The sequence below is a fragment of the Asparagus officinalis genome, chromosome 2 (assembly GCF_001876935.1).
Source record: "Asparagus officinalis chromosome 2, Aspof.V1, whole genome shotgun sequence".
Lineage (NCBI taxonomy): Eukaryota > Viridiplantae > Streptophyta > Magnoliopsida > Asparagales > Asparagaceae > Asparagus > Asparagus officinalis.
In genome coordinates this window covers 61939994-61950527 of record NC_033795.1, presented here as the reverse complement: position 1 = coordinate 61950527, position 10534 = coordinate 61939994, and the positions used below count along the sequence as shown (strand labels likewise).

At 35.1% G+C, this 10534-nt stretch overlaps 1 protein-coding gene across 1 annotated transcript; it reads left to right on the top strand.

The window, feature by feature from the left end:
• LOC109831242 lies at nucleotides 1968-3236 on the top strand. Its single transcript, XM_020398576.1, has 4 exons — nucleotides 1968-2002; nucleotides 2094-2169; nucleotides 2451-2750; nucleotides 2856-3236. The coding sequence occupies exons 1-4, from the start codon at nucleotides 1968-1970 to the stop codon at nucleotides 3234-3236; spliced, it is 792 nt and encodes a 263-aa protein (XP_020254165.1).

The following is a 10534-nucleotide window of genomic DNA, read 5'->3' as shown; positions in this document are numbered from 1 at the left end:
AGTTTTTTAGCTTATACACTATCATAAATGTTTAATCCTCATCATAATTAAAATATAAGATTTATTATTTAAGCACAGTAATAGATCCTTTCACAATTCTTGTTGGACTATTATAGTCTTTTTCAATTGTATTTACTTGTATATCTAATGGCGTAAATATGTATCGTGATTTACTAAATTTTTATTTGTGAAACTATTGTTTAATCATCTTTAAATAAAATGACACTTTTATATGTGTCATAAAATAAGTGTGAACACATATAATTTTAGTTGTAGTGCATTGTGGATGTGCATTAGCAATAAAGTTCTGGGCATCTCCGAAGGATTTGCCCATTGAAGATGTATGTTTTCTATTATGGCTTTTGATGAAGCAAAGCCTAGTAACTGGTTGCGGCCAATTTTTTATCTAGCTTTGTCTTTTCTATCACATTTGTGTATATATTATGACCAGGTTGCAACTTTAATAGGACCGCATCATACCTACATCATAAAATGCAAATTTATGAAAAATAGGGGAATTTATCAATATATGTATATGTATCAAAACCCGTATTCATATCCATATCTGAATCAATATTTATGTTTATAATTGTATTAATAAAAATCTAAGGGAAAAATGTGTCCAGGCCCCAAAAGTGGGAACTTCGTGTGACTATCCCCCTTGTACTTTGCCCCATGTGGAATAGTCCCAAATACGCATAGTATTTGCGACGAGGCCCCGAATTGACTTTTTTCAGAAAAAGCCCAGAGGAAGTTACGATCTTGCCCTCTGATGGGACTGAACTGGGTTAATGCGCCCCATACCTTTACAAGTACTCTCCCTCTCTTTCTCTCTCTTCCACCTAGCACCCTCAAAAACTCTTCATCTTCCTAATTTCTGTACAGATTTCAACGTTTCTAGGGTTTTCGCCGGGAAAATGTTGTCTATGGAAGGATCCAGTAACGACTATGAGGTCGTTCGTCGAGCCTAGTTGGAAGGAAAAGGCGCTTCATCTGCGGGTGGCAGCACGGAGGAAGCTACGGAAGCTACGCAAACCCTAATCGAAATGCAAAAGGAGGCAATACAATGGCGAGCCCAGAAAAGGAGGACGGTAATGGCTGGTCATACCAACAACCCCCCCTCAAAAAAACAGTAAGTGTTATGTTATTCAGTATTCGGCAACGGCAATGGCTAGGTTTAATCTTCAAGAATACGGGTTTATACCGCAAAGAGACAATGCAGATTACCCCAATATTGTTAGTTCTAGGCTGAGTCCAATGTTAGTTCTAGTTTGAGTTAAATGTTAGTTCTAGTCTGAGACCAATGTTAGTTCTAGTTTAAGTCCAATGTTAGTTCTAGTTTGAGTCCAATGTTAGTTCTAGTTTGAGTCCAATGTTAGTTCTATAACACTACGTGTTAGCTCTATTTTGTTCCCGTTAGTGCTAGGTCTAATATGAGTTCATATGTCTTAAAAGTTGCTCTAACAGGCTCAGTAGAAACACTAAGGTTAACGGCCAATATCGGGGCTTATTGGGGATTCATGAAGCGCATTGCCCCGAAGATCCGTCAGTGGCATAGGGATGCATACTGCGGTTCTATATTTCAGCACTATATTTTATTTGGGGCTCATGTGCCTGATCGGCCCACCCTTGAGCTGCTGCTGAGCTTTTTTTGACAGAGATAATAACACCTTTTGTATACCTGATTCAAAAAGTGGGTGTATGAAAAATGTTAGTTTTAATTTGCAATGGGTCCATAACCATACTCATTTCCCAATTTATGGGGAAGTCATAAGTAACAATAGGGACTCAAGAAGCATAATATGGGTGGAATACTTCACTAATCATTTCATTTCTGAAGAGGGTAAGAAGTTAAAAAAAGCAGAAACCACCCAACGTAAACATCTTGAAGGGCTACTTGAACGGCTAGTTGAATCTACAAAAAAGCGGGATATCGAGGATTTTGTTCTGCTACAAATTCTGTACCAATGCTCTATGATATGGAGTCCCATAGCAGGGGAAGGTATCCCTAGACCCTTACTCAGGTACCTAGATAGCATTCAGAGGGTCAATTCTGTTGCATGGGCCAAGTTCTTTTATAATGAAATTATCAGGGGCATTGGACTTGCTTTGGAGGGAAAGAAGAAGCAAAGGGTCGCATATGTCCCAGGTTGCATGACACTATTGTGTGTAAGTTCCATATTTTACTGATCTTGTTTCATTCTAGTTCGTACCTATGCATTGTTAGTTCTAACTTATTCTATGTTAATTCTGATGTATACCATGTTAGTTCTAATCTACACCATGTTAGTTCTGTTACAGATTTTGTTAGTTCTAATTTGTTTCGTGTGAGTTCTAATCTGCACCTTGTTAGTTTTAAGATATACCATGTTAGTTCTAGATGCAGTCATATTTTATTCTCTTTGGTCTAGTCTAGTATTAAATGTTAATGGTAAATATATTTGGTACAGCTTTGGTACTACGAGATGACAGGCATAAAGAAATATGCCCTCTTAGACACCTCCAGACCTCCAATGACAAATTGGGCATTAGGGGAGGAGAGAATCGCATCTATGAGGATGCCGACAATTATTTCAAAGGCTAAGTCAGCGTCAATAACATTTGTCCATAGGCCTATTGCGGAGGTCGCTTCTCCTGGTCATGTTCATTCACTTCCCGCTGAACAGAGGGATGAAGTTCTTCAGCAAAAGCGTCAGGCAAAGAGGAAGACTTTGCAGGAAGAAACTACTAAGAACTTCTCAATAGGTTACGTAAGTATCCTGTTATGTTAAGTCGTACTCATTTCACACTAACTGCAAAGAATATCCTAATTATGTTTAATCCTACTTAAAATTATAATCTTGTATCAATAACAGATCATGGCAAAGCATATTGACGTTGCTTTTGACGATGAAGAGGAGATCAATGTTCTTCCCATTGAGCAGCAACTCACATTTTGGAGAAATTCTGCTAAATTTCTCAAGCGACTTCTTGATGCTACAAAGCAGACCAAGAGCAATTATTGTAAAGAATTCATGATTGATATCAACAGGCTTAACAGGATAATTGAAAAATGTGGAAGACATGATGAGGTTATAGACCCGGTGGTGCTTAAGTCAAATATCAAACAGAAAATTGCAAATGAAATTAGGAAGAAGCGACTGGAAGCTCAAGAGGAACAGAAGTCCAAAACAAGCAGTGTATATAACAAAGAGCCCACCATGCAAGAACATGTACATAAGATTGTTGAAGAGTGATAATCACATTTTATTACAGTTTTATACCCTCATTATCTATTTTATATGAATAAATATACTACTAATAAGTGCTTTTATCTTTAAATGCAGGTTAATGAAGAATAAATCTCAAACTCCCATCTCTCAACAAAAAGCCCTTGATTTATTAAAGAAATGAAGCCCATGAAGCCAAACAATTTATTTCAAATATTTAATGAAGTATTAAAGCCCAAAATTGCCAAGAAAGTGTCCAAGGCCCAAGCCCAAGAGCAAACTCAAGAGGGATCTGCGGACAACAACCAGGAAACAGCTGACATCGATGCCAGCATCGATGGGGGCATCAATGCCAGCATCGATGCCCGTATCGATGCTGGCATCGATACCAACGGAGTCTGTTATGCTTCAATGGCTGAAAATCAATTGTTGTGGATAAGATTTTGATCCAATGGCTCATATTCACTGATGTTTACTATAAATAGGGGTAGAGAGTGAGGGGTTAGAGGTGTGAAAATTTTTGTAACTCCTTTTGGAGAAGAGGGCTACTCTTAATTGAGAAGACCTTTCAAAATTGTAACTTTTATTGCAATTAATAATAATAATTTTTTCACCACTTTAAAATTTTCTCTTCTTCTCTTTGTTGGATGATGAAGATGAAGATGGATATTTATTTGAAGGTTTATTTTTCTTATTTCTCTTTTATTGCTTATTAGTTTAGATTTATTTTCATGCTTGTAATTAGATTTTATTTTCTTGTTAAATAGCCAAGAGACTAGAACCCTCTTGCCTTAGATTTATTTTATGCTTATAGAGTAGATCTATTTTATAGATTTTGTAATTTATTTTGTAGTTAGATTTTAATTTCTTGTACTATTCACCTTGAGGCTAGAACCCTCTTGGGTTTAGTTTTTCTTTTTGTTTATTTTTATTTTGTTTGATTCGCCTTTAGTCTAGAACCCTCTAGGGAATCATCATTTTTTAAAAAGTGAGTTTGATTTTAGATTACCCATATCTATAATTGAATCCACCATCTTTAATTTCTTGCATTTTCTTTTATTCTTGAATTTTATTTTTCATTCTTGATTTTTATTTGTTTCTCGATTTTATTCATTCTTCTTTCTTGCCTTATTGATCACATCTATTCTTACTCACATCCACTCTCAAACACATTGATCTACACACTATCACTCTCATTATCTCTCCACAATCACATTGACTCATCACTCCTATTTGTCACGCACACAACATAAGAACCGATTTTATATTTTCTCCTACAAAACATCTTCCTCGTGGGATCGATATCTTTATATTATAACTTAACACGGTTGTGCACTTACAACTTTTTTGGTACATGTTTATACTGCATCAAGTTTATGGCGCCGTTGCCGGGGAGGGTGCTTAAGTAGGTTTTAATTATTTTGGTTCTTTAACTTGTGTGTTTATTGTGAAGGAAATGCTTGGAGCTTGAAGATCGCGGATTGGAAAACTAGGATTTGAAGATTTGCTTTCGGGTAAGTCTTCTTTCTAACGTTTTTAATTCCACCCCTTTTAGTTAGCTTCACAATTAGAGACAATTAGGATTTAAAAAAAATTATTTTTGTTGACCATAATAAAATCCATCTTTCACTTTGACATTTACTAACAAGATAATAAATTCAAATAATTTCCCCCTTCTCATTTGTTTGATTGTTAAATAAATTCAAATAATTTCCCCCTTCTCATTTGTTTGATTGTTAACCCTAATTAAAAAAAAGATTTTTTTTACTTTTCCATCCTTTTTAGTTGCTTTAAATTCATAGGGTTGCATTTCATATTATTAGTAGAAATTCACCAAGTGATTTGAGCATCTTGATTTGGCACACACTTAAAAATATTTTTAAGGGCAAAACCCCATAATCAAGATAAGGTGAAGGATTTCATCACCCTTTCCTTAGCCCAAAAATCACTAATTCCTCACTACACTACCCAAGCCTAATAAAACTCATTAAACGTTGGCCCCTAAGGACTCGAGCTCAATAAGGAACAAGAAATCCTTAAGTGAACCGGTTTGAGTTTTCTCAGAATAGTTTGTGTCTAAGGTAAGGTTTAGGGGTTGCGTAAAGCGCTCCGTAAGGAATGAGGTACTTAATTGATCTCTGATCACCCTCTAGTACTATCCTTACCTGGCTAACTACCTGGGTAAAACTTTAATCTTTTCACTGTAGGAGTTTTTGGTTAGGAGCTGGTCTAGTGATTTAGGCTAAACCCTAGAATTAGAGTGATTGAAAGTGATTGCTTTGATTTGTTTTAGTTAGGATTTTTCTTTTTCTTTATCTTCTCATTTAAAAAAAACTAACTTTTATAAAAAAAAAGTATAAAAAGAAATAGTTGGTGTATGCAACAGTGGATTAGGGATAATACACATCGTTTAATTCACTTTGAACCAATCATAGAAATGGAGCATCCTAATCCACCCGTTCTTCAAGATATGTGCTATCCCATTAGGAATGCAATCCCCTCTTGCATTAGGCTCCCTGAAACAAAATGAATAAATTTTGAGCTTAGACCGTATTACATAAATATGCTTCCCAAATTCCTTGGTAATGAAACAGAAGATGCATATATTTTTATCTCGGAATTTGAGGAAGTGTGTATTATGATTAAAATAAGAGAATTAACAGAAGATGCGATCAAACAAAGATTTATTCCATTTGCTCTCAAAGACAAAGCAAAAAAATGGATGTATAGCTTACTCGTAAATTCCATCACTACTTGGGAGGAATTTATCACCATTTTTCTTAAGAAAAATTTTCCTATCCATAAAATGGTAAAGCTAAGAAACATCATCATGAATTTTAAAATTGTCCCGGGTGAACTTTTTTGGAAGTATTTTGACCGATTTAAAGATTTTCTCATCCAATGTCCTCATCACAGTTTAGAAAAATGGCGATTGTGCCAAATAATTTATGAGGGATTAGATTACTCTGCAAAAACATCCTTAGAATCAATGTGCCACGGGGATTTCATGAGAAAAAATGTCGATGAAGCTTGGGAATTTCTAGAGTGTCTATCCGAGAAAACAATGCAATAGGAATACTGTGATGACAGGGTTTCATCAGTTCCCCATTCTAAGTCTAGTGGTCTTTCCTTGGAGTCAAATACTTCTGAAGCGAAGATGGCGACAATTCTGCGGAGGTTAGAAGCCTTAGAAATTAAGGAACGAGCTCCAACTCAACTCAATCAGTCTCCTACCCATGTTTCAGAGGAATGCCCTCTCCTAGGAAACAACCATGTATTAGAACAGATGAACGCTGCATTCCAACACCCTAGAAATGATCCATTTTCTCCAACCTACAATCCAGGTTGGAGAAATCATCCCAACTTTGCATGGAATCAAGGAAATTCTCCCGGAACTCATAACTTCACTCCCGCTTCGACCCAATATTTTCTTAGGGGAAACACAGTTCCTTTCAAACCATAATTTTAACAACCCAATCTGCCAACACCTCCAGCACCATACGGCATCTTTCTTCTTACGCCATCTTCAATCTTGATAGAGGTCGTCCATCTATGCAGGAGCTCCGAGAGATGCTGGCCTACCGCTTCAATCTTAGGACATGGCCCCATCAAATCAAGGAGGCGGCAGGGCACAGCTTCATGGTGCAGTTTCCATCCGATGAAGTTCTTGCCCAAGCTATTGAACTCGGTTTAATAGATATGGGCACATTTAAGGGTAGATTCCGTCGTTGGAAAGAGGATCTGAGGCTAACAGCGTTGCCTCAACCCTTTCTAGTATGGATTCACCTATTCAATCTCCCATACCACCTCTGGAATTTTGAATTTCTTCAATCTCTGCTCATTGGTATCGGTGAATGTGTCATGTGCTCCAGGGACGTCATAACACATTCTAACTTCAAAGACTGTAGAGTTCTACTCAAGGTTAGGGATTTATCTAAAATCCCTAAGAGGCTTGTGTTCCGTTACATCTCACCGATGGACGGTAACGCCAAATAAGGATACGCCATCACGCAGGTCCAATGCGAGGGGAATTTGGAGAGGGCTTAGGGATCCACACGACTCAACTTAGGGCCCCAGCGTGCGCAGCCCTTTAGGACCGACCCAGAGTTAATTGAGGTTAGTTGGGGTGGCAAACACATGACGGTCGAGAGAGACCAATGGCAGCTATTTCTCCCTAACCAAGGGGTCGGGGGTGCCAATTCTCCGAGGTCTCTCCCTACGGGCAATGTTCCTCTCCCTTTACACCCCGTCGTCTCCCACAGTGGCTCAGCGGAATCTAGTTCTCCTTCCTCAAAGCGCAGTAAGCCAGGACCTTCGAAAAGGAAGGCGAGTGACAGCGAAAATGGTTTATTAGACCGAAACAGATCCAGCGAGGGCAGCAACAAATGAAGACCTGGCATCATTGCGTATTGCAACCCCCCCACCCCGTAATCCAGTTAGTTCTTGTTAAATATTGCTTATCCAGAAAATAGTTTGTTACTAATCTTAACCCAAATACAGAGATGCCGTCTTAGTTCTTATATATTAGTATAACTAATATTGTGTTAGTTCCAATCTGCACCCTTTTACTTATACAATCTGCACCCTTTTACTTATATTTTATAACATGTTAGTTCTAATATATATGGTGTTAGTTCTAATCTACACAGTGTTAGTTCTATACTGTAGCGTGTTAGTTCTAATCTACACAATGTTAGTTCTATTCTGTAGCGTGTTAGTTCTAATCTGCACAGTGTTAGTTCTATTCTGTAGCGTGTTAGTTCTAATCTGCACAGTGTTAGTTCTATTATGTAGCGTGTTAGTTTTAGTTCTAACTGATGGCGTGTTAGTTCTATTTTATACCACATTATATCTAATTTATACCACGTTATATCTAATTTATGTTAATTCTATTTTATACCACGTTATAAATCTAATTTATACCACATTATATCTATTTTATACTACGTTATATCTAATTTATACCACGTTATATCTAATTTATACCAAGTTAGTTCTTTTTTATACAACGTTAGTTCTATTTTTTTACAACGTTATAAACCTAATTTATACCACTTTATATCTCATTTATACAAAGTTAGTTCTAATTTATACCAAGTTAGTTCTATTTTATACAACGTTAGATCTAATTTATACCAAGTTAGTTCTAATTTAAACAAAGTTTGTTCTAATTTTAACCACATTAGTTCTAATTTATTCCAAGGTTAGTTCTAATTTAACGAAGTTATTTCTATTTTATAACAAGCTATTTCTAAATTATAACATGTTAGTTCTATTCTGTAGCGTGTTATTTCTAATCTACACAGTGTTAGTTCTATTCTGTAGCGTGTTAGTTCTAATCTGCATAGTATTAGTTCTATTCTGTAGTGTGTTAGTTCTAATCTGCATAGTGTTGTGTAGCGTGTTAGTTCTAATCTGCACAATGTTAGTTCTATTCTGTAGCGTGTTAGTTTCAGTTATAACTGATGGCTTGTTAGTTCTATTTTATACCACGTTATATCTAATTTATGTTAGTTCTATTTTATACCACGTTATAAACCTAATTTATACCACGTTATGTTATATCTAATTTATACCATGTTATATCTAATTTATGTTAGTTCTATTTTATTCCAAGTTATAAACCTAATTTATACCACGTTATATCTCATTTATACCACGTTAGATCTAATTTATACCACGTTATATCTAATTTGTGTTAGTTTTATTTTATACCAAGTTATAAACCTAATTTATACCAAGTTAGTTCTATTTTATACAACGTTAGATCTAATTTATACCAAGTTAGTTCTAATTTAAAAAAAAAGTTTGTTCTAATTTTAACCACATTAGTTCTAATTTATTCCAAGGTTAGTTCTAATTTAACGAAGTTATTTCTATTTTACAACAAGCTATTTCTAAATTATAACATGTTAGTTCTATTCTGTAGCGTGTTATTTCTAAATTTTACAACAAGCTATTTCTAAATTATAACATGTTAGTTCTATTCTGTAGCGTGTTATTTCTAATCTATACAGTGTTAGTTCTATTCTGTAGCGTGTTAGTTCTAATCTGCACAGTGTTAGTTCTATTCTGTAGCGTGTTAGTTCTAATCTGCACAGTGTTAGTTCTATTCTGTAGAGTGTTAGTTCTAATCTGCACAGTGTTAGTTCTATTCTGTAGCGTGTTAGTTTTAATCTGCACAGTGTTGTGTAGCGTGTTAGTTCTAATCTGTACAGTGTTAGTTCTATTCTGTAGCGTGTTAGTTTTATTTATAACTGATGGCTTGTTAGTTCTATTTTATACCACGTTATATCTAATTTATACCATGTTATATCTAATTTATGTTAGTTCTATTTTATACCACGTTATAAACCTAATTTATACCACGTTATATCTATTTTATACCACGTTATATCTAATTTTATACCAAGTTAGTTCTATTTTATACCACGTTATAAACCTAATTTATACCACGTTAGCTCTAATTTATACCAAGATAGTTCTATTTTTTACAACGTTATAAACCTAATTTATACCACGTTAGATCTAATTTATACCACGTTATATCTAATTTGTGTTAGTTCTATTTTATATCACGTTATAAACCTAATTTATACCACGTTATAAACCTAATTTATACCACGTTATATCTCATTTATACCAAGTTAGTTCTAATTTATACCAAGTTAGTTCTATTTTATACAATGTTAGATCTAATTTATACAAAGTTAGTTCTATTTTATACCAAGTTTGTTCTCATTTTATACCAAGTTAGTTCTAATTTATACCAAGTTAGTTCTAATTTATACCATCTGTAGCGTGTTAGTTCTAATCTGCACAGTGTTAGTTCTATTCTGTAGCGTGTTAGTTCTAATCTGCACAATGTTAGTTCTATTTTGTAGCGTGTTAGTTCTAATCTGCACAGTGTTAGTTCTATTCTGTATCGTGTTAGTTCTAATCTATACAGTGTTAGTTCTAATTTACACAGTGTTAGTTCTATTCTCTAGCGTGTTAGTTCTAATGTTCACAACGTTAGTTTTATTCTGTAACGTGTTCTGATACCAAGTTAGTTCAGCTTTATTACATGTTAGTACTATCTGATACCATGTTAGTTCTATTCTTTGGCTTGTTACTCCTAGCCCCTCCAGCGCCTCGAATAACTGAGATGTTAGTTCTATTCTTTGTGCGTGTTAGGCCTAATATGATAGTTGTTTTGTTACTAACAACTTTTTATCTAGTGTAAGCTGATGTTAGTTCCCAATTAACAAGAATAAACATTCAATCGGCAAAAAACGAAATATTTGTTGCATACTGGGATGAAAACACTTCAACATATCAAACAC